At 30.7% G+C, this 25,048-nt stretch overlaps 3 protein-coding genes across 3 annotated transcripts; 2 read left to right on the top strand and 1 right to left on the bottom strand.

Moving 5' to 3' along the window:
* Window positions 1–1,037: 1,037 nt before the first annotated feature.
* LOC134281013 (proline rich transmembrane protein 1B-like) lies at window positions 1,038–4,111 on the top strand. Its single transcript, XM_062763469.1, has 3 exons — window positions 1,038–1,515; window positions 1,811–1,936; window positions 3,755–4,111. Exons 1-3 carry the CDS (start codon window positions 1,408–1,410, stop codon window positions 3,893–3,895), a joined length of 375 nt encoding a protein of 124 aa, XP_062619453.1. The 5' UTR covers window positions 1,038–1,407; the 3' UTR covers window positions 3,896–4,111.
* A 1,905-nt stretch (window positions 4,112–6,016) lies between these two features.
* LOC134281034 (sodium-coupled neutral amino acid transporter 7-like) lies at window positions 6,017–11,916 on the bottom strand. Its single transcript, XM_062763494.1, has 9 exons — window positions 11,526–11,916; window positions 10,626–10,747; window positions 10,188–10,386; window positions 9,138–9,279; window positions 8,739–8,831; window positions 8,266–8,323; window positions 7,603–7,862; window positions 6,877–7,076; window positions 6,017–6,393 (listed from the first exon to the last, which is right to left on the bottom strand). Exons 1-9 carry the CDS (start codon window positions 11,605–11,607, stop codon window positions 6,200–6,202), a joined length of 1,350 nt encoding a protein of 449 aa, XP_062619478.1. The 5' UTR covers window positions 11,608–11,916; the 3' UTR covers window positions 6,017–6,199.
* Window positions 11,917–11,958: 42 nt separating this feature from the next.
* On the top strand, window positions 11,959–24,906 carry LOC134281035 (E3 ubiquitin-protein ligase ZNRF2-like). The gene is made up of 4 exons (XM_062763495.1): window positions 11,959–12,435; window positions 17,787–17,882; window positions 20,950–21,055; window positions 21,536–24,906. The coding sequence occupies exons 1-4, from the start codon at window positions 12,123–12,125 to the stop codon at window positions 21,591–21,593; spliced, it is 573 nt and encodes a 190-aa protein (XP_062619479.1). The 5' UTR covers window positions 11,959–12,122; the 3' UTR covers window positions 21,594–24,906.
* Window positions 24,907–25,048: the final 142 nt, after the last annotated feature.

Genomic DNA, 25,048 nt, shown 5'->3' with positions numbered 1-25,048 from the left:
CTTGTATGAAGTTTTATGAGTGCTATTAGAAAACGAATCATCACAATAAAGATTTTTGGGAGCCAAAATTTTAACTCTTTTCTGTCAAGGCCATCACTCCTCATATTCTGTAATACATTACATATACATGTATAAGGGTACGGCTTATACTGTATAATTGTAAATGATACAGGATGCAGATATTGCAGATATAGTACTTCAGGAAATCGCTACTTTTAATTTGCCACAATACAATAAACCATTAAAGCGATGTTTCTCGATGACTTCTGATCGCCCGTAATTCACTAATGTACATATTTTCCGGACATTCGACGAGCTATCATGCTTTTGACATCGTAGACAAAGCCAGTGCAAAGGAGAAACGGTCAAACCTCGAGACCACGTAAGTTTCTATTGTGCAGTCAAGTTTAATTATGTTTCTTCATATTATGCCGGATTTGTTACAAATTATAAAAATAGTATCTTTTCGCAGATTTTTATATCATGAAAATATTGAGCACATTATTCTAACAAGTTAAGCATCTTCAGAGATTCGCGAATTAAGAAGTAAACAGATAAATAGCCATTAGATACATTTTTTACACGTCATGGTTTAACCATGTTAATTTGATATCTTTTAAAAACTGAATTTATGACATTGAATTAATTGGTGTTTTTAAATCACTTAGATTGGAGAGGCTCCAAAGAACGTCCAAAGAACTATCTTCTTGAATCTATTTTAACTTGTTTATGTTTTCCACCAATTTTGATTGCTGCCATTTTCTTTGCACTAAAGGAAAGTTTGGAAATGAGAATATTGTAAAATGTAAAAAAGAAAAAAAAAATACCTTGTTGTATAATTTATATATATCAATTAATTTTGTAACATTGATTTCATAAAGGGGGTATATGTTGCTATCATATTTGAGAACTTGAAAAATATCATTATAATAGAACAATATATATAAAAACAATTTCTATGGTGTAATATGGAATAAACAGGATATTATGGTATACATGAATTGGATCTATCGTAGGTTAACCGTTCTTATGGCCGATACAATTATCTTTCAGCATACATTGCTTCGAAGAAAACAAGAAGTCTAGCACTTTTGTCGTTTTTACTTGGAATTTTTATGTGGATTGTGTTTTTAACACTGTGGAAAATAAAATTCACCAATCCTAAGTGAACAAAACTACTTCTGTAGCCGAATTTACATTTCAGTGTTGTAAAAGACTTGCAATTTAAAGCAAGATTGGAGGATTTCTTCTATTAAACTTTTTATCCCAAGGAACAATACTATTGTGTTATAAAGAACTTCCTTTATGATGCTCACGTGAAAACAATAAAGGCTCTGTATTATAATAAAAGTAAAAGGGACGTGTGTACAGACAGATATAAATTTATGTTTCCGATTTTTCCAAGTTATGCAAACATTATCGTCCATTATGCAATTTGGATTCGGCGGGTATCAGAATTATGATGCGATTCAGAGTGATAGAGAAACTAAAAGCCTTAAAAAGAAAGAACCAGAGGTAGGGCATTCCAAATGTGGTTTATTTTGCTATTAGTTTTGCTTTTATAGATATACCCGACAAGTATTTGTTTCGAATACCCTCTTTATTAGTATTCATAATTCTTCCTCCCCAAAAAACCAATATGATAATTTTGTTCATCTGAAAAGTTTTGCAATAATTTCTTAATCATATAAAGACATTTCGAAAAAAAATATTAAAAAATTAGTTATTTTTTCATTTTACCTTTTGGAAAGAAATGGGAGGGTGGCAATAACTAATTACGAAATTTATTATTAGTGTTATCTTCTTTCAGACAGGACTGGCTGATCAGTTTGGCTACATCCTGACTTCTCCCAAAGATTACAAAGCGGAGGCTGTATTTGCCACCATCTTTTGCTGCTTCCCAATAGGACTGGTGGCTCTATTTTATTCCATGAGGGTATGAATTTAATTGATGTACTGATAAATTTCCATTATGTTCATTTGTTTAATTACTGATAAACTCTATCAAAGTGAGTAAAATACTTATAGGGCAAAATCATATTATTACTTGAAAAAATTAAGAGGCTCATGGCCAACAACGCTTCGCCTTTACTATGTTTACCGATTTTTACAAAAAAATTAAGTTTCATCAGTAAAAATTAAACATGCATTCTGACTTGGTTTTTTTTTTCATAAGTTTTTAAATATTTTGATTTAATGCAAAACTTTCATCACCTTTTGTGACCATGTTCCTTTACCAAGGAGGTCACGATCCAAGTAATTTGATACCTTTATTTCCTAGTTAAGCTTTCACAAACGTTACAAGTTTCAACTTTTAGAAGATCTTTGATGACCACATCCCATTTTAGTATTTTTTAATTAGTAATTTTCTTTGAAAGCAGGCTTTCCTCTTCTTCTGAAAAAAAATTAGAAATCTCTTTTAATCAAAGATGCTTTGTGTCATATTCAGTTATACGAGGGTTGTCCCGTAAAATCGTGGACAAGTTGTCTAGTGTAAAAAATAAACATCACTGTGTTCTGAAATTTTCACTATTATTTAAAATAATTTAGTAATATACACAGCAAATTTCAGATAAATATATGCATAAATAAACAAATTATGTGATTTTATGAAATATTTATGCACCTGTGCATGGAAATAATGACAAAGTGTATGAAATTTCATTTACATCTTTGTGAACAATTATATTATGTATTGAGCAAACTTTTAAAATTTAAAGTTTCATTGATACACATTCTTTATGTGTTTATAAACATTTAAGAATTAAAATGTTATTTTTACATAAAGATTTACAAATAAGTATGACAGTAAATATAATCACCATCATTCAACTAAGAAAATTATATCGGCGGTCTAAAGTGATGTCTTTTGCTATTACATCTAGGAGTTTGTCCGTATGTTTATATATTCCCCAGGGACTCGATCAAATAAGACTTGCACTAATAAGAAAACCCCTATTTCATTTGTATACTTAAGATATGGTGATATTTTCATAATCTTTTTTCTTCTATGGTCATTTCAAGTTTCTAAAGGTGTCATTACAACATCGAATTAAAACGAAACTGCTCTCCGGTGCGCCGTAACGTCATAAAACGTCTCCATTTTTCGTGTGTTGTGTTTACCACTTTCCCATTTCGAATGCTCGGGAATCTGCCAAAAATTAACCAAATGCCTTAAAATTTTTACAGACTACAAAATTGATTGTGGAATTGAATTAGGATAATTTTCATCCAAATCTTATGTATTTAAAACTTTTATTTTGAATTCAAACTTGTGTATTCTTTAATAAAACCTAGTTTTTTTGTCCGTGCGCCGTAGGACAATACCCCGTGCACATTCAAGCATAATTAAATCTTTATTTTTGCCTATATTTTATCAAAAAAATTATCATGCACTTAAATATGATAAATAAACATTTACTGAAATTTTCAGCTTAGTGCGCCCATTACTTCTCGAGAAAAACGTTTTGTCCACGATTTTATGGGACAACCCTCGTAATTAGCCCCAAGGTTCTTGAGTAAAAGTCAAAAACTTCAAAAGGTTACAGATAGACATACAGACAGTTTCAAGACAAAAATGGAACCAGAAAAGCACATTAGCACTTTTAGCTCATAAGAGCAAATAACACTGCGACATTTAAGTCCGGACATGACAAAAATTTTTAATTAAATATAACCTTGAAATTCTGCAAAATTAAATTTCATGTGTTACTCATAATTTTTTCCATGATATTAATTAGTTCTTTACTTATAGGTAAAACATCATTACAAGAACAACAGGCTGATAGCTGCGTATTCCTCGTCTAAGGTTGCGCAGGTGCTCAGTATAGTCGCTACATTGATCGGACTGCTATTGTGGCTTGGTGGTATTATTGCTATTGTGGCATTAAAATAATTTTAGTGTCTAGATTAAATTCATCTAATATGTATTGAAAAAGAACAAATATGACTTTAAATTTAAATATTTATGTATCTGTGATTGAAAAATGACAGATTGTATGAAACTTCATATACATGTAATGTATAACAATTATATTCTGTATTACGTATTGAGCAAAGTCATAATAGTGTAAAGTTCATGGGAAATAAACATGCATTATGTGTTAACTTATTAATATTTAAGAATTAAAATGTTATTTTTATGTAAAGTAACAAATAATATGACAGTAAATATAATGGAAAAGATATAACAAGAAATTATATCATCTAAAGTGATATTTGGGTGATCTGTACATTATTCCAGAAATATTTATATATTCAATGATTAATATTGCACTAATAAGATTATAATATTTGCTGATCCATTTAGAGAACAATTTATACCATGAACATTTTTTTTTCTAATTGTATATATAATAAGTATACATGCACGTTATTCTTCTTCAAGACGGTACAAAAATAAACCTATGGCAGTAAATTTCACTTACAGAAAAAACATTTTTACAGTACCAATACAAAACAATGTCATTCAAATATAAGGATGTGATTGAACATTTGAGTATTTAACAGTCACAATTATAATTGAAATATTTATAAACCATGAAATGCAGGCAAATATATAAGTCATTAAAGATAAAACATATATTGAACTTTACAAATAAAAATACCAGTATTCACAGCTTAGATAAAAGTAAAATGACTGACAATATTCAATAAATTTAGTGTGTTAACATTTAAGCATAATAATTTTTAAAAGTTGGGGGGGGGGAATCTAAATTGACATTTTCATGCACTTAAATAAAATGAACAGTTTTACTATTTTCTTCACAATTATTTTTCCGACAAGTTCTATATTTTGATCATCATCTGATCCCCTGAGGGCTAAGATAAAAGAAAACCATAACTTAAAGATATTGAAGATACACAATTTTTCAAAAATAATTCAAATACATTCATATTTTGCAGAATAAATATCACAGGCATTTACAATTAGTGTTTTAAAACATGTATTCTTAGCTAAGTGACTTGTGTAATGATTTTTTTTTAAAGAAAAATAATCAAAAGCAAAAAGAAAAAAATCAGGTAGCACCTGTATCACAAGTTTAATGACACTCAAATGAAGAAAAAAAATATTGATAAATTGACAATGAAAAACATAAAAAGTACACAGAACATAGAGGTTTCTAAGTAACACTAAAACAATTTTTATTAATTTTGATAATTGTTCATTAATACCAAGTAAACATATACTTAACTGATACAAGTACAATGTGTTTATATTCTTCCTGTGTAAACCTTAATGTGGAAAAACTGAGAAATTTACTTTACAGTGGACTGGAATCAAATACATGTGAAGTAAATAATCAATAAGTAGAGTGAATGAGAGAAAGAATATGAGAGAGAGATATAGCCATGTGCACCTCCTATTTTACTGTTTGACTCTCAGAAAAAATTAAATTGTCCCGACAGGAAAACATGGAGAGCTACAGTGCCACCCATTGAAAAAACTGTATATTTGTTGCACACAAAAAAGTGTGCTGTCTCTCAATTTATTTCTCCATGTATTTAAAACTGTCATCTCAAAGTATTACTAACCTCATGTTCCTAACATATTCTTTCACTATTTCCACAACAAAACATTCCTTATAATTATTGTTACAAGCCCTCCTTGCCCTGAAATTGAGATAATTGAAAATTTCATCTATTTAATATACTGCCATTTTGGTTTGCACAATAATTTGTTCCAATGCATTTCATGCAGATTTCAACTATGAGAGTACTTCATAGAGGAGTAAGGAAGTTTTTTAAATTTTATCTATTTTGAGATTGAGGCAAGAATTCTGAAGAATTAATCCAGAACTAGCACAACTTTTTGTGCGCAATAAATATAGAGTTTTTACAACACCCAGGTGGCACTGTAGCTCTCCGGTCTCTCAATATATTTTTTTGGAGAGCTACGGTTCTGCAGCTAAGAGAGATGGTGAGTGGAAATCTGCTTATTAAATTTGAACAAAACATAATGTCAAATGAATATACACCTACATGTACGTGATAAAAACAAATTGTTTTGTGTTTATATTGAAAGATATTACTCTTATTTAGTTTACCTAATAAAAACAAAATGATACATTATATTTTGGCACAATATTATATTCATAAAGCATTAATTACATCTCATTCTTGATGGTAAACATTCACTCAGTTTAGACTTAATAAGGTAATTTAAAATTTGATCCTTTCGAATTTAACATTGATTAACTCAACATGTATATCGAGACTTGTCCCCCTTGACACCGTGTTCATCCTGAATTATGGATTGAGACAGAGTTAGTCCAAAAATAAATGTTCCTAACACAATAAAGGCACAAGAAAATGCTGTAATGGCCTGGAACTTTGTGGTCCAGTGACCTAGTTCCCTGACCTTCTTCTGTACCGCTGACAAAACACACATTCCTGTAAAATAATTACATAAAAATATATTTCAATACATTTTTTGTGAAAACATTTATACAAATTTACTTCTCAAGTGATGGAGCATTGGAGTGATTTTAAAAATGTTTCCCAAATGCAAATTAAAAAAAAAAATTAAACAGACTACACTGAAACTTCAAAATACTGTTCATGTTTACTATATAACACTGAAAAACTTTGGCATCTATTCCTCTTACAATGATACAGACAAATAAACAATTAAACAAGATTACTATACAGTATACAATGATACATTCTATCATAGGCAGGTACGATGTTTGTAACAATTGGCAAAAGACTTTACATAGTGTATGAATAAATTAGACTAGCTGTACTCATTTTAAATTTAATTCTTAACAAGGAATTATTTTATGCATATGGTACCAAAGCTGATTTTTTTTATGACTCATGGTATAAGTCTGAGATGAAAAAGACAAACATTATGAGAGTAAAACTTTTAACTACCTGGAAATATAAAAATAAATATGGCAGCAAATGCTCCTAGGATCTGTATGACTACTCCTATGTTTGGTATAAAGACGGCCAGAGCCAGCGTTAGGACAAACCAGATGATGGTTACCGTAATACGATGTTTGAACTCTGTCTGTTCAATTCGCTCGGGACTCATTTTAAAGAAATCTCTCCACAGGCAATCGAAAGCAGCCCTGAAAATTAAAAGCAAATTATGTGATTACAGGAGTTATTTTTTTCTTAATGAAATATAGACACATTACTCTTTTTTCATGACGTGAATATATCACCAATTTATTTTAATATTACACAGTCAAACCTCCATCTTGAACTTCATAGAGCCAAGAACAATCATTGTGATATTCAAGGATTCAAGATATTATTGAATTTCAAATATAAAATAATTCTGACTTCCAAATCACTTCTACCTAGCCGTGGTATTTTAAATAATAATGTCTGACAAATCAAAGTAAACTGTATTATGAATTCAGAAAATGGCTTTATTTTTCCATTTCCTTTGTTATGCAGCTAGGCCAGTCATACTTTGCATAAACAGCAGAAAAAGCCCATTGGGCAAGAGAATTTTTTTCACCCATATCTTTAACATGTCATCTGATATGAATGTTTTTAGACAGTACATATGTACATGGATTGTTTGCCATATTACTTAAGCACATATTCATTATTAATTTACAAAAGAAAGAAGAAAATCAGGTTTACCTGCCACAAAATAAAAGAATGGGGTATGTTGTATATGTCTTAATGGCAATCAGAAGGACAGCAATAATGACTGATGCATCTGGGTCATAAGACAACAAAATGTCTGTAGTGATCAAATTGCCAAAGGTCAGGTAGCCAAATGCAGCTGTCCCTGTATAGTTCAGAACGCACAGAAACATAGCGACTGCCACTGTCTTAGAGAATTCTCGCAGGCTGCGATTCTCCATGCACGAATAGATGGGAATAATACTGACATGACACTGAAAAGAGGATAGTTAAAATGTTCAAAGCAAATAAGAGGAGATGAAAAAGAGCTGAAATGAAACTGCATTTATAAAGAGTTGCTCAGTTTTGAAAAGATGCATCATCTGTAACCCACAGTAAATCTTGCATACTCATATTGACTTAAAGATGAGATCACCTGTAGGCATCCAATGATGATAATTTCAAGGTTGAAAACAAATTAAGATTTTTTGAAAATGTTTCAATTCATAGATTATGAATAAAGCTAGAAAATAAATTTAGAAAGAATTTCCAAAAGAAAGATACAGTGCATGTCAAGCTATTCGGGCAATAATTAGACTTTTTCCATTTTTCCTCCCAACAATGTCAGATTTTAAGAAAAGAAGATTTCATACCTGCAGGTAAATGTTAATAGTTTACCTGATAGGAAAAACAAATAGTAGGAACAACCAGAAAAACATCCTCCCAATGTAGTGGCCTGTAATGGGAGAAAGAAAATGTCAACATTTTTGACTCAAAAAGTACCTTATAGCTATATCTATCTCATATCAGTTTTTCATTTTCGAGCATTAAAAATTCTTTTTTTATCAAAAAATAATTTCATTCAAACAAAATATGACTCATGTGTTCATGTGTACTTATTACACAAGTAACTTTTTGTAGAATTAAGAAATGGTTAATCAATACTTGTACCGATATACAGATTTATGTTCCTTTAACCTTATAAATGAGATACACATTTTATTCTTATCACAATACTTACTTAAATTAATATACTTATACTTACATATAAATAATCTAGACAATGATAAGAATCTTTATTCAATAAATAATCTATGAACAATAAACATTAATACCTTTTGTGTATAACATTTAATTACTAGTAGTGTTACCTGGTAGCAATTGGCCCTGGTTCTGGATGAGGTAGAAAATATTTTATTGTCACAAGACCAACAACATAGAGAATACCGATTACTCCTATAACACTGGAATAAGAAGAAAAATTTCACAATTAGAAGATCAACATAAAATATTCTAATATATAAATGCCTCACAGATAGTCTAGCATTATTTTCATTGCTCTTGAACTAAGATAAGAATTTCATAATCAATTTTTACAACTGTAGTCATCACAATATGCAGGCATCATTTTTCCAACCATTGTACTAAATCACTTTCTTTTATATTTTTTAAATGTTATTTTGTCATTTAATTTTTTGAAATCAGAACATAACCTATTTATATTACATTAATTTTGTGAAACAGAATAACCTATTTAAACTAATACAAACCTTGCATATTTAAGGAAGTCTATCCTCTTTGGGAAACATAAAGGGAGAATAAGTAGAACAGAAGACACACAAATAGTCGTCACACGATCCATGTACCATGGACTGTGTTTACAGTACCAGTCATGAGCAGAAAAGAGGAAGACTGAAACATTAAAGAAACTACCGAGTTATATAATAGCTAGTTTATTATTATAATTCATGATACTGTAGATCACTTAATTTTTGCGACATCTTATTTTCACGAGATAGTCATTGACTCTTTATTAGCGAGACAAAATTTTCACGAATTGTGGTCATTGCTCTATACAATCTTAAGGAATTCTATAATACACGAGAATGAAATTTTCGCGAGCATTCCGTCTCGCGTAATTATGTGAAAATAAAGTTCTCGAGAATAAAAAGTGATTTACAGTAATAAGCAGTGATATCATTGACTAAAAAACTGCGAACTGAAAATTTTAACTGTTTACAGAATCTCTTTATAAAATTTAGAATGGAATTAAAGTAATTTAAAGCTGAGTTTCTTCAAATTTCATGCATTTCTTAGGCCATCCTTAAAAAATTGTTTGTTTGGAATTGCCACCTGAAGGGTTTCAGACACAGGTGGGAGGGAGGGAAATTATTTATTTTTTTTTTAATTGAAGAAAAATGTTAATTTTTTTATAAAAGTCTCAGTAAACAGTAAATACATTTTCTGACTTTTAAAAAAAGCATCTACCATCAACAAAAAAACCTAATTTTACATAGATCTGACACTATATTTCAGTGTTTTGTAAGTTGCATGTGATACTTGTAATGGGCAAAAAAATTAATTAAATAAAAAAAAATCTTTCTACTTTTGGTCAATAAAATTTTTTCAGGAGGGGGCAATTTCAATGAGGCGGGAGGCAATTCCAAACAAACTATAATTTTATTTTGGCCCTATCACAATCCCCAAAAATGTCAGATCTGCTTGCATTTAGCAAGTATATAAGTAGCTCTAACATCTAATTTTTATTAGATTGTGACTAAAAAATATTTTATAAAAATACAATTAAGGGATTTACATACATTCCTCCCACTGGTCACCAATGATGATAAGGAATGTTATACAGGTTCCGAAACAATATGTCATAATGGTAAATGCACACAGTCTTTGTGCATTCTTTCCACACACAGATGCAACAACATCTTGATAAGTGAGACTTTTGTTGATATCAGAGCAATATGCCAAGATCATTATTGCACACACCACAAACACCAAAAGAATCTGAAAATTATATTTTTAAAAAAATTAATAAAATGAAGTTCACTTTTAGATGACATAGCTATATAGTTGTAATGATCCAGTGTACAAAATTAAGAGATAGGATTAATTCTAAACTTTTCTATATATTTTACTTGTTTACATATATAACACTTTTGATTTTTTTTTCATGCATACAATAGGTATAAAATACAGATATTTTTTCATGAAAGATGTACATTACAAAAAGTTCTGATATTTACCGCCTGAATTAAAACAGCTATTAACACTCCTCCTGCTTGTTGATAGGCATCTGGGAAATTGAGGAGGCCCGCCCCAAGAGCTGCATTCACAACCAAGAATACAGAGGCATACCATGATGATCCTGCATAAATAGATTTTGGTAAAAGAAAAATGACTACCAAAAATTTCTTAATGCAGAAATTTTATAATGCTTATAGATTAAAAGCATGACAGTGTAATCAATAATATTTTTATTGCCCATAAATTCATATTACAAATTGCCAAGAGTTTATCAGAATGTTTAAAAAATCAAAATTCAACATAAAGAAACATTTTTATTAACAAAATATGGAAGATTATATTATTGTATACGTCCCATGTATAGCAAATATTCGCTACTATAGATAAACACTATTCAGGTCCAGTCCAAAGACTATTTCTACCTACGTAGCTATTAATAGCTACCTAGGTATTTAAAGCTACCCAAAGTAGCTATTTTTACCTACTTTTTATAATTTCTGCATTTTGCGACACAAAGACCAAACGGCGCAACATGGTGAATACCATATCTTTTGATACAGTCACACTAATGATGTATACGACAAAATTTTGGCAAAAAAATGATTACTTCCTGAATAGGCAATTTTACATTAGTTTCTATGCAAAATTGATATTATACGAAGTAATCATTTTTTGGCCAAATTTTTGTCATATCCATCATCAGTGTGACTGTATCAAGAAATTTTGTGCTCACCATGTTACGCCGTTCCTGCATTTGGCTACAAAATGCAAGTAAAGCAGAAAGTAGGTAAAAATAGCTACTTTGGGTAGCTTTAAATACCTAGGTAGCTATTAATAGCTACGTAGGTAGAAATAGTCTTTGGACTGGACCTGCTAATAATTTTTTTAATGTTCAGTACCTGTTCTTGGTTGTGCTATAATAATGACTTCTTTATCCAGCAACGGCGTGCCTTCATTTAAATAATTTGTTTGTATAGACATCGTTAAGATAGAGTTTCCGATGGATATTTCCTTCCCTGTTCAGTAAAACTTCATTTTTTCTTCTTTGCTTCTTTTCAAAATGCGATCAGCTGTTCCGACATTTTGAAATCACGTGAGTGCGAAAGTAAAACTAATCGATAAAATAACAGAACATTTAAAGACAAAGTAATTCATTGTTTCACCGATCCCACTAATTGTATTACTTCATTTCATTTTTAATTTTATAGATTTTCTCATAAAAAAAACACAACATAATAAATTCAATTAAAATAGAATGTTTCTTTGTCCTTATTTTAGCATTATTTATCGATTATCTGAAATGTTTTGTTGTGTCACATGACCGCTATTTAGTTTGGTTCCATGACGCAAATAAGGAAGATACCAACATGGCGGACCACATTGTTAACAAGGATTAACATGAAAACAAAGCATGAAGGGACAGAACACATGGCGAATTTTCAAAATGTGAGATGTTCATTGTGTAGTGTATTGTTAGACATCTTTAACTGCTAGTCATGGGCACGAAACAAAGTACGCCATCCCAGAGACCACGGACTTTTTCAGGAAGTGGTCCTGTGCCCGGGGGTTCGGGGGCAGAAGTTGCCATGGGTTCTAGTGGGGCTACTAACACTCGTTTACGAGCTCGTAGTTTAGGACATTTTAGTGCATCAACCCCCACTGGGTTAGTGATACCAGGTGGAGCCACTGCCAATGGCGAGAGGCGAGGAGCAGGATCTCCAGACTCAGATTCGAGTACCCCAGAAGAGGGCCCCTCATTTGGCAGACAGTTTGCGCAATCTTTACCTTTACACCTTTTTGCACTCCAAGGTAGGGATAAATACTGATTTTCATTTTGTTTGATCAACAAAAATATGAATGTTTAGGCTATATTGAAACTTTCAATTAAGACCTATATATATAAACATCAAATAGGCCTATTATGCAAAAAGAGGCATGTCAGGATTTATTTTGACATCTAAATATGACTTCCTGGAAACTGCGCATTTTTTGGTCTTTTATAACAAGAATTGCTTAACTGAGTTGGATTTTATGAGCATGTGAAACTGAAAATTGGTTAGTCCCTTGCTAAGCCAGGCCTTACAAGTTACACCTTTTCGACAATGAAGTAATTTAATATTCCTTGGTGAAAGTTTTTGTTGGTACAATTGTAAACTAAAAACCAGCTGCTTATTTCTTTTGTACCTTGTCTAGACTATAAATTATTACCAATTATGAACAAATTACACTGAATATCTTGTAAGTTTAAACATGTTAAACTGTTTTATTCAACATGTTCAACTTGAGTGATTTATATTTTCCCGTAAATACTCCAACATTCAGTCATGCACTTCATATAGATTGCTCTAGCTCATTTACAAACCTTCAAGTTTACAAGTGGCATTTCTTATAATTTTGAGAATAAGCATTTTCATAGCATTTAAAATTTTAAACAATTATCAAAACCATGCAATGGGACATTCACGTCAGGTTAAAGACCTACATCTCACCCCTCAGGCAGCCTTGCATTGGTCAGTGTAATGTTCTGACAATTTTTGCAGAGACTGAATTCTCTAGGTTATATTTAGGTATATGTACCATTGTATCATTTAATCACATATACAGATACATGTAATGTGTCTCATGCAGGTATCATAACACTTAAAATATCTAGTGACTTGAATGGCTAGGACATCAATTCATCTGAGTTTGTGAGTCACATGTAGAGTTTATTATAAAATAACACAATTAAGGGCATGATGGGTGTAGCTGTTACATTTTGGCTAAAAAGGTAAACATACATGTAAATCTAAATCTATTTTTGTACCTGGATGTCATAATATTGAAAGGGAATTTGATCATGATCATTGTGTATGAACTGTTAATAGATAAAAATTGAGAATTTTACTTTATCATATATCTGAGTATCAGAGAAGTTTCACTTCGATCCTTTTTGTCATTTTCAGTTTGTATGAAGAAATATTTTTGATAAACAAGATGAGCCATAAAAAGAATTTTTATCTTTAATTTTTAGGTTGTTAGATACATAATGTACAAATTGCAGTAGTTATGTACTAGGATATTTGATACTGAACAAAGTCCATATATAGACAAAATATGCTATAAATACACGGTTAAAAAGAGACTGCAGACAATTTACGTCTTAGTCTGTCGACATTGACCAATTAAATGATAATATGTCAGAAAATGTTTTACTTAAGGACATGTGCAACATTATAAGTCTTGAATTTTATTTAGTTCAAAAGCTTGAAGGGTATTTTTGTTAGTTTATTATGCATGCTTGTTTATGCTGCAAAGTGCAAACCTCCTCTGAATCGTACTAGCTAAACTAAAGTTTTGTTTAGTTTAATTAAAAAACAAAAACAAAACTACTCTTGATTAATCATATGTTAATGTTTCCTTTCTCAACTAATACAGATGTCAAGAACTCTTATTTGATCATTAGAGAGCCTATTGTATAAAATTGGGTAACCTATTGGTAAGACATTATGAAACCATTATGCAAACACACATGTGTTACATATGACAACCTGTAATGTATAAAAGACCCCAAGTTAAATTCAAATAACAGGCGAAAATCCATATTTATTTTTTGACAGGTTGATAAGAAAACAAGTAGAGCTTTTTAAAAAAGCTTACCGTCTTTAGCAACAATCTTAAACAGTGAACTGATCTACAACTATCAGGCCGTATAATTCTTTTGAATTTTTTGATTTTGTATTTCTACATTAGCTTTTTACTGGCATTAGCCCTACCACGGTTGTCGCTTGGTCATCTCCGTAAACTGGCCCAGAGCTTTCGGCAAACCTTGGATTTTCCCTTCTTCAAACAAGAAAGGGGAAAAGAATAATAACAAATTGTAAAGCCTGCAAGCAATTAAAATCAAATTTTACTTATAATGAAATTAAAGAGATCTTTTTATTTATTACTATACAAAAAATCATGTTATTAGGAATTAATTAATACTGCTGATTTTGTTGTTATGTCATTTTTATAAGATTGAAAATCTTGCAAAATTGTACGTACGAAAATTAGATCATTTTTTTTGCCTTGAACAGCATTTCAACCAATGAAATAATTGAAAATTTTCTCAATTCATTTTCTACCAATCACAAAAAAGAAGTGCATAGTCCGAAGACTGTAAAAATCTTCAACTATACAATACCGTCTTCCAAGGAAGACGGTAATAATGAAATCTTCCATATTGATTGTCATTCTTGAAATCACGTCAGTGACTATTTGAATTCTAGATATTGATTTTTTTATAAGTTTAAATTAATATCGGTCAGCTGTCCCATTTACATCATTTTTTTAAAAATTATTAATTAAAAATTAATTCAGCTGATGCATTATTTGGTTTATCATGTTTATAGTGGTGACATTTTATCATCAATGATTGTGAAATTTCAGTCTGCTCTTTTATAAGTGTCTTGTTGCACTTTTACTAATTTAGCTCTTCTCAAAGAGGCAAAAGAAAGTTTTTTTGCCATACCCCTATACCCCTGGTGTCAGCATCACACATGATAAAAAAATTAGGGGAAGACCTTTTCCCGTGTAACTATAAGCCCTGTCTAGAACCCTGGGCCACCTTGCTTGCATGGTTGTTGAAAACTACCAGACTTGCTCCTGATTCCAAACTGCATGATCTACACTTTCTGCATAAATGACTAGGATCTATTGGAGTCCATTCCCAAGGAAAAGCAAGACCCACTTAGACCCAACTTGCATAAGCAATGCATCTAGGGATGCAACTATCAAACATGCTTCTGATGCTGCAACTGATTTACATCCACTTGTTATTTGAAATAAATGATCAGGTGAAAGTTTATAAGCAGGTTCCTTTCCAAGAAACTATTTGTAAGCATAATCATTATTGTGAATAAACTTGCAACATGAATGATGCTGCTTTGCAGCTTGAGATGCACACTACCAGGCAGGCTATCTACTTGTTGATTGTTTTATTGTGTTTATATTTTATTACTAGACTACAACAAGCTAAATGTCTATGTTTCTTTTAATTTCTGTTAATGTACTTAGGAACACACAGATACAGAAATTGCTTCAACATGTTCAAGGATTTTGATTTTTTTTTGGGGGGGGGTGTCATAGAAATGTATTTAGATCAAGATTTTATTAACCAACAGTGTCCAACATTATTAGTGATATCTATAAGCAACCCAGTCTGCCTCTGAATTTGTACAAGCATATAGAGATGTTTGATAGAATTGCATGTCCAACTGGATGTAAACAGGTAAAGAAATATGCACGCTAACTTTCGATTCCCGCCTACATTTTGGAACCATTTAATTCAAAATCAAAAGCAATTTGGCCATAAAATCTTTGTTTAATACAAAGAACAGTTCAATGATAATTGATGAATTGTCTTGATACCAGCGCTAAACAGTAAATTATACATAATTCTAGCTTGAAAAAAGGGGGTAGACGATATTTTCCGTTGAAATCGGAGTTTCAGGCATCACCATATTTTGAAATAGTCTTGGATATCATTAAATGTTCCTTATATATTTTCTTGTGTCTTAGGCAAATAAAACATGAATATATCAATAAAATATAATGTTTCAGTTTTAAATCGCTTTGAAATTGGTGGAAAATAAACATTTTTATCGTTTTTTTGTCAATAAACATATGTTCCCCCCCGTGCCACACAAACAGCTTTGGTATGAATTTGTGAAATAACATTCCATATTACCTGTAAAAAGGAATTTTTGTGACACGGGGGGGGGGAAAGATGTTTTAAAAATATTTTCCGTTTTCCGTTGATTTCTATAGTAAAAAACTCAAGTTTTACCAAAATTTTAGAGTTATCTCTCTTTGTTTTCCCAAATAAGTAATGTTTTATTCCATATAATTATCTATAAAAAATATTAAAAATTCATCAAATATGTTAAATTTTGAAAATTGACTTAGAGGTAGGCGGGAGAACAATACGATCGTTCGCAGTTCTTAGGCCTAAACAAATTCACAAAAAAATCTTTTTGATTAAAGCAGCTCACATAACATGAACACAATATCATTGTGAAGTACTTCATAAATGGTCATCACATTTTTTTTTTTTTCTGTGATAAGATTGTGATTTTGTGATTAGTGTCATGCTTTCCCTGCGATTTCCCTAAATGCTATTGGTCATTTACATCTTCTTGAAAAAAAATAATAAATCTCAGATTATTACAGCTTAGAGATTTATTATACATCAGCTAGAACATGTAGAAATGTAAATATATAAGTAGGAAGATATAATTTACAAAGGCTATATGATCAAATGTAAGTTAACGCCCATGTAGTATAGGAGGGATTTGATCGACTGACCAGCTGTATTTTACAGCTTGACATCTCAATAAATAATTTCAAATGATATCTTATGAAATATTTTTTATTTTTGAAAAAATCACAAGTGCTTCATGATTATTATTCATGTATTGAATTGTAAAAATAAATAAATGACTTTGCTTTTGATCTTTGTCTACACTTAAGGTGCATTGGTACTCTGATAAGAGAGATAACTCTTGATGGCATAGACTCTTTGATTTCTTAGTAAATTTTTCAGGTTGAAGAGTCTTTTTTTTTGTCCATTTAGGCTAACAATGCTAATATTGTTAGCAATTTATTCATAAATGACATTTCTTTTTGAAAATCATAAGCATTAAATCAACATTTATATGTGTGAACATTATAGGGATTATGAACCTTAATCACAAGATAGTACATTTACAGATTATTTGTGAGAAGAGATGAAACTATTCAGTTATGGGTGCAAATAGCTCAAATAGATCCAGATTAAAGATTAAGATAAGATTAGCATATTTAACGTAGAATCAACTACTTCATACTTTAATACATGTATGTTCATTATTATCTTTAAATAATGTTTTTATAATGAATTTGTTTCCATTTTTTAAATGTTTAGGGGGGATGGGGTGTATGGTGGGGCATTTTTATGTGCAAGCTTGCACGAGCATACAAGCATGCATACATGTAGAAGTTCTGCCACTGTTATATCAAGCTAAAAGTACACGTACCACTCAATTTTATAGACACAAAGGTATTTTTAACCTTCTTACACCAATCATCTTAGTTTTTTTTTAGTATTATATGTGTGTAAACTTGAATGTTTATAATCTTAATTCTTGTTTTATTTACAGGCATTAAATGTCCAGTCTGTGCCAAGTTTATACCTCCTGAAGAAATTGAGTGTCACTTAGTGATATGCTTGACCAAACCTAGAATCAGTTATAACGGTAAATCTCCTACAGTATTACATGTCTTTATGGTTTACCCTAGTACATATGCATACCCAGATCTTCATTTTTTGATCATCATACATTTTGTCATCCAGTGCTTTTTACAGTAAAATTTAAATATTGGTCTTGATTCATGAATCTTGTGCATGTTTCATTTACATCACAGATTTACTGGTACACTATACATAAGTACACATAGTACTAGTTTTGATTGTATGCAAATGAAAAAAGAAGTACCGGTACTCTGCAATCTGTCGGTCTTGTTCGCAGTACTGGCATAGTATCTAAGCCGATGCAGTGTACTTGTAAATGTCAGTTAGTACTCACCCTCACCAAATCTCAAGTACGCAAATCTGGATGAATGCTGATATCATCTATCATCTCATCTCTGCACTATCTGCATTGTTTCACAAAAAAAATCTTGGAATTAGCATTTAGTTTAAAAATTTAATGATAGCATCAGTTTTTGAGAAATTTTTTTAAGTACAGGAAGATGATAGGACATTCATCTCTGAATGCACTTCCTTTTGCAAGACTTTTGAACTTGCTGAAAATCTTTGGATTAGTTGTGAAATAAATATTTGAGAGTTCTGTAATGTTTGTAAAATGAGTAACACATGAAAGTTTAAAAGCTATAATCAATATCTTAAAGGTAGTTTTCTTAGACTTTAACATGTTTAAATTATTGAATTTTTATGAAAGTATACCTTGCCCCCGAGGTCTGTGTTCTGCACTTAAATTAGTTATAAAACTAAAAAGTTAGCATGAACCATATGTAGGAGGCTGGAGCATTAGAACTCATAAGGCTTTTCTAGGTCAAAATTTACAAATTTTACTTTAGATCAGTTTCAAAAGCAGATGATCTAACTGATCACGAAGGAGTGCTGTAATTTTGCTAAGCAAACAAACTTTGACATGCACCAAAGTTCAGTTTATTTGAAGTAAAAAGTCGAAATTCTTAAGATCAAGAAGGTCTTAGTTCTTTTTTTTTTTTTATCTTTTTCTTTCTTTTTTTTTTTTTTTAAACTTTTTGAGGAATGTAACTGTGTGATTTTCATGTATTTATTTATTGCCTTACAATTTTTTCCCCAAAGGAATTAATAGAGATTGCTCAATTTTTAATTTTTTATTCTAAGATTTGTATTGAGATGTTGTATGTAGGAAGTAACTACTGTCAGAGTATAGAATACTAAAGTTAAGTCTGTAAACGAGACTTAGGAAGATTTGCAGCTCCTCTGTACAGTTTGATCAATAAGCAGACCTGATGGTTCTCAATATTTTATACGTTAGCGGCAACAGTCTAAGAGCTTACAAGTATTTCCTGGAATTGGTCTGCTCCAAACATGATGAATATACATAAAAGTTTCATTATCCTTTGTAAGGAGGTCTGGTTTTTTTTTATCGGAACAGGAAGGAATCTGTTTGGTATAAATACTTGATATAATGGTGTAACTGACATTTATTTTTACATGTATATCATATACATACACACGGACGAATTTATGAATCTTTTTTTATGGTGAGGATCTTGGTTGTTATTGTACAGTTTGTGAAGATTAAATATATCTTTTAAGTTTAATTTTTTTTAATTTCAGTATATATTTATACCATTTCAATAGATGTTTTTAAAATTACAGTAGGACATTAGTCAGTTTCATAATGTTTAGGCCTATTTTAGGGACATCGTGTTATGAAACTTTTGTACACAAGTTTTGTTCTAGATTTTGACAGAATTTTTAAAAACGTAATTGAAGATAAAGGTGTATTCATTCAATGTCATACACCTTAAGAATTAATTAGCCCCCAGTGCGTGTGATCCACAATAAAGCTGCTTTTTTTTTACTTAAACAAGAGTGTTCCAAGGAGCCTGAGATAAATTATTTTATCCTGGATTAGGCATCTGTGACTCTTATTTCTTATACCAATTAAAGCTATTTAGTATTAACTACTCTCCTGAAATCTACATTGTATTTGATTGGGTACATATGTTTTTCATAATTTTTACCAAATGTTTATCTCGGTGTCTGTGTGTGAAAAGAATTTTGAGAGATGTACATGTTGGATTGGAAGAAAAAAACATGGGGGAGAAATCAGATATGTCCTCTTTTTTTCTTTAGAGATTTGTGTTACACAAAGGCTTCAATTTGAAATTACCGGTACCGTATATGGTATAGTTACTTATTTGAACAATAAATACATTTTATTTAAATTGAATAGGTAATATATATAATTGCATAATTTGATTTTACATGTATTATGTTTGATGAACAGAATTATTAATTGCCATTGAATGGATTGAAGTTAAAATTCCTTGATTAGTCCTAAGACATTAAGACTTAATTGCTCATAAATACAAAAAAATAATAACAATAACTTAAATTTTTTCTCTTAAAAAAACTCTATTTACAGAGCTGTCCCTGATGCCTGTGGAGGGTGGTGGGTGGGTGGGATTTCCCTGCCTATAATAACATAACCCCCATTTATTCTTGTTCTGGTATTTCCCTTAAACCCTGTGGTAGAAGAGGAACCATAACCCTCTTCTTCTTTTTTAATGTCCCCTGCTATTTCAGGGACAAACCTGTAGTGAAAGTCTGAGAAATGTATGACCTCATTATACACATCTGACATGTAAGAATGCCATTTGAGTTATCAATTTTTTTTCTAGTACTGGCTGAAAGAAAAGCAGTCACCATTTTTCTGTTTTTATTACTAGATATATATACAATGTTGTTCCTAGCCAAATGACCTAAGGGACATTGTCTTAATCTTAACTTTTGAGAAAAATGATATACCTGACTAATTTGTCAGAGGAAGGTTCAGGATTCATGAAAGTTTTATATACACAGAGGTCATAAATAGGTCAAAATAGGAATGACCATCACTTACTTTTTTCACAAACAGATACATCTGTAATCATGAAAATTTGTTCTAATCATGATGTTATCTGAAAGTTACACTCTCATTTGCATGCATCTTCTTTGTAGAACTTTACAATAATAGTTAATTTAGATGTACACAAAATGAAAACAATGACAGTGCATGATTTTGAAATTTGATTTTTCAGAGGATGTATTAGTAGAAGACAAAGGAGAATGTGTGATATGTTTTGAGGAGCTGGAGAAAGGGGACACCATTGCTCGATTGCCCTGTTTGTGTGTTTACCATAAAGGGTAAGACAAAAATAGAATATTGAGATAAAGTAATAAAACAGTTTTTTTTAAATAAAGCTAATACAATAACTGTATACAGGGAAATGTTTGCCCCCATTTTATTTTCGCCCTTTTCGCCTAATCACAGGTGAATTTAAAACGTGGGCGAATTGAAAGAAAACAGCATTATTTCTTAAACAGAACTGTGACTGGACTAATTTAAAACAGGGCAGATTTGTTTGGAAGTGCAAAAGGGTGAAGAGAGCATGGGAAGAAAATTACCCTGTATACAGTAATTAAATAAATTAGAATTAGATATATTGCCAATAAACATATTTTTATTTTCATGGATTTAATTGAAGTCTGACTGAAAAAAAAAGATTTTGATATCTCTCAATAATCATGATAATATACATGTATCATTGTAAACTTTACAATTATTTGCCATATAAGAAAGTGAAATCGATACAAGATATTGATGTAATATCTTTATATTTTCAGATGTATTGACAAGTGGTTCGAGAAAAACCGTTCTTGTCCAGAACACCCTTCAGACTGATCAGAGGAGATCTAACTACCGGTATTACAACTTAATACAAAGCACAGGTCAACAGATATCACTTCTGGGGACAGAGTGACCATGTCTAGCAAAACATACTGATAAATATGGGCTTTCATTGCAAACTTCATTGACTCTTGTCACTTGTCATGTATTCTTCATGCTGTATGTTGATCGTAGGTGCTAGGTCATTGAAAATGTGACCTAGTTATTTTTGAAAAATTGCGACAAAGGAAACCCCCCATTTCCTGTTGAGCATGTGTATTTAATCTTTTAGTGAAAACAGTTAGTGCTGGTGCATGTGTATTATTCGCGACACAAGTCATAGTTTCGCAACTCGCATCCCTTCAGAATTCAGGTCGGGATCTAGATTCAGGATGTGTCGGCTGCAACTGCATATCACAGATGAATTTCAGCATTTCCCATAATTTAAGATATTCACAACTCATGTCATATTTCAGCTTTTGTTTTTGTGAACATAAATCTATATTAGATTGGTAAATGTATATATATAGTCTATATTTCACTTATTGAAAACAAAATGAAGATGGAACCACATGTATCACTATGAGATTACATTGTCATCCATGTATGCTTAATTTTTTCAAAGGTTCATGGCTGATTTATGTATATGTATAATTGAAGTATGGAGATTATTTGTTACAAAACTAAATTTTTGGTTTCACTTGAATTTTCATGTCAAGTTTTACACCATTGAAAGGTTGCTACAATTCACATCTTAATGAAACGTACTGGAAAAAAAACTGTAAAATCTTTATAAGTGATTGGCACATACATGTATACACATAGTGGTGAGTTTTTATGGATGAAGGAAAAAACTTAGCTCTATAGATGCAAAGATAAGATTACCACGTGTAGATTAAAAATTAGATATCTTATTAAATAGGTCTTTGAGTGTTTTAGATAAATAATGCCTAAATATTTTGAACTACTAGTATGAAAATAAAAATGTCTTGGACAGTGTAATGGAAAATGTACCATGTTATATATATGCCTATAGATCTCAGTTCACCTGTAAGTCGATTGTATTTTTTCTCTGGTTACTGACCTAAAAATTAAAAAGATGATAAAAATTTGTAACCAGTTATCCTCTATACATATGGATAACCTTTACCCTTTTTTATATTAAGGAAACTTATGAAGAAAAAAAGTTTGGATCTTCCTATCTGTGTAATTGATTGTTGGTGTTTGTACAAAATTCTTGAATTTTAATTCTTCTTCAGAAAAATACTGACATACTTAGAATCGATTTTAAGTCCGATATCAAGTTTTTGTCCAAAATTTAAAACGTCCAAAAATCCTTAGTTATAGGCCAGTATATAATGATATGGTTGTCAATAAACCGTAACAAAACTGCTTTTTATTTTAGAATCAGCAGGGGAATATTTCCTCTTGCTCATGCAATGCAAATGTTTGCACATAGGTATATATATTTTTAAATCTAATTTTACCAATATATTTACCGGGTAGGTTCTGTTTGATGTCATATGATTCGAATATGTCACATACTATTCGTTTGAATATACAGACCTTATGTAGAATATTTCTGAATTCTCATCTGTGATGGGTTAAGTAACTATAAATTCGAGGTACTGAACTCTTGTAACAATGAAAGGACCAAAAACTTACATAATTAACTAGAAATGGTAAATTGCTTTAAATAGAAATTTTGACAATTTTTAACAAGTAAGGAAAGTGATCCTTAGTTCACAACCCATTGCTTTTTCATCAGTACATGAAGAAATTGGAAAACGAACCTCAAGTTCAACAACAATCAAAATTTATTATGCATCTCCATCTGACTTAGATTAAATGTATTGTGCCATTTGAACATGATATTTCTTAGATCTCTTTCATGAATACTTACACCACTATGCTGCTATGAAGGGATGGGGAATTTTTTTGATAGAAGAAAAGATTGCATTAAAAGTTAAGAGTGTATTAACAAGATTGAATTATTGATTTGTCAGTTTAATGAATTTTTCCATCAAATGCATACAATCTTTTGAAATGTTGAGAGAGAATTATGATTGGGGGGGGGGGGGGGGGAAAGTTCCAATATGTGCAATTTGTACTTTTCGGGCTGATATAATTTGATACCAAGGAAATCTTAGAATTTAGAAAAAATGTATCAGTTTCCAATGGTATTTTTGATTTAAAACCTTGCATAAGTTGTATTTTGTTTTTTCATCTTGGAAGAGTTATACTGGTGAAAATTCATAATAGAAAGTGAACTGGTTTTTTAAACTGTAATTTTCATGATTTGAAGACCATTCTCATGTATAATTTTTTTATCTGGTCAAAATTTTAGTCAGTTGATCTCATAAAGAAGTACATATATATTAAAACAATCTTCAGCATTGTTTTAGTGTCATTAAAGTAAAATATTCACAAAGAATTGCGGTTTTTTTTTCCTAAAATTGTCATGGATTGATATTATGATCACAAAATTAACTGGTTTATAGGCAGTGCCTTTTCACCACCTTCATTAACACACAGATTTGTCATACCGATTGTTGATTTTTTTCTAAGAACTGGAACAGAAGTGTCAACTTCCTGTGATTATTATGTAATGGGTTGAGTTATGTGTTGCCAGTGTGTTATAATGCAACAAATATGCATACACTGTATTTATTTTTGGGAATTGTGTTGCCTTGTGTCAGTCAGAATGGTCATGAAACTCTGATATATGATATGAATTTTATTGTTGTGCTTTATTTATTTTTTTTATTAAAAAAGATTGTTTTCATATGAAAAATCAATATTATTCATATTGTAGTTTTTTAACCCCTATGATTTTTTTTTGCTTTCGGTAGAAGATCTTATTCATTTAGAAATACAGGGAACAGTTTTCTGATGTACATGTATATTAAAACAGTAACACTTGTGAACTTTTTCATCAGTGGACGAAAAGCTCTGATTGACAAGGCTGGGTGTCTTGGATAATGAAAGGGATTTCTCATTATTGGTATTTTCAGTAATGGAGACTGTTTATATAGATCACAGTATCTCTTTACAAGTCTTTCACTTTTTTTCCCGATAATTTTTGAGGATCGCTCCTTGACCACTTCATTAGCTATAAAAAAAAAATCAAATAAAACATACTAACCACACATGTTTTGATTGCTATTCAATAATCTGTTTGAAAAGTTGTATTGTCATTTCTGAAAAGATCAGTCATCACTCAAATAAGTATATTTTTTGTTTTTTGTTATGTTTTTGCAATATATGCAGATCATTTTGTAAATTTTTCATGTTTGTGTTTTATTTGTAAATAAATTATCATTTTATACCTTTTTTTCCCTTTGTTTATAAATTTCTTTTCACAGTCTTTAAAGTTATGCAGAGACAACAGTTTTTTTTTTTACACAAAAAAGTCTTTGAAGCATGCAGGCTCTTTATAGCATCACTTTAAAAGATGAAAATATTAATAA

This window comes from Saccostrea cucullata, unplaced genomic scaffold (genome assembly GCF_032062105.1).
Source record: "Saccostrea cucullata isolate Sc308-1 unplaced genomic scaffold, CSIRO_AGI_Scuc_v1 ctg77, whole genome shotgun sequence".
NCBI classification, from domain to species: domain Eukaryota; kingdom Metazoa; phylum Mollusca; class Bivalvia; order Ostreida; family Ostreidae; genus Saccostrea; species Saccostrea cuccullata.
This window is presented reverse-complemented; position numbering and strand designations above follow the sequence as displayed.

Bases quoted from the DNA above. Each gene is read 5' to 3' on its own strand.
- LOC134281013 (XM_062763469.1), top strand. From the start codon at position 1,408: ATGCAAACATTATCGTCCATTATGCAATTTGGATTCGGCGGGTATCAG. The intron at 1,516-1,810 runs GTAGGGCATTCC...ATCTTCTTTCAG, and splicing joins TTAAAAAGAAAGAACCAGAG to ACAGGACTGGCTGATCAGTT. The intron at 1,937-3,754 runs GTATGAATTTAA...CTTTACTTATAG, and splicing joins CTCTATTTTATTCCATGAGG to GTAAAACATCATTACAAGAA.
- LOC134281034 (XM_062763494.1), bottom strand. From the start codon at position 11,607: ATGTCTATACAAACAAATTATTTAAATGAAGGCACGCCGTTGCTGGAT. The intron at 10,748-11,525 runs GTACTGAACATT...CTATTTATGCAG, and splicing joins TATAGCACAACCAAGAACAG to GATCATCATGGTATGCCTCT. The intron at 8,324-8,738 runs GTAACACTACTA...CTCCCATTACAG, and splicing joins CCAGGGCCAATTGCTACCAG to GCCACTACATTGGGAGGATG.
- LOC134281035 (XM_062763495.1), top strand. From the start codon at position 12,123: ATGGGCACGAAACAAAGTACGCCATCCCAGAGACCACGGACTTTTTCA. The intron at 12,436-17,786 runs GTAGGGATAAAT...TTTTATTTACAG, and splicing joins ACACCTTTTTGCACTCCAAG to GCATTAAATGTCCAGTCTGT. The intron at 21,056-21,535 runs GTAAGACAAAAA...TTATATTTTCAG, and splicing joins TTGTGTGTTTACCATAAAGG to ATGTATTGACAAGTGGTTCG.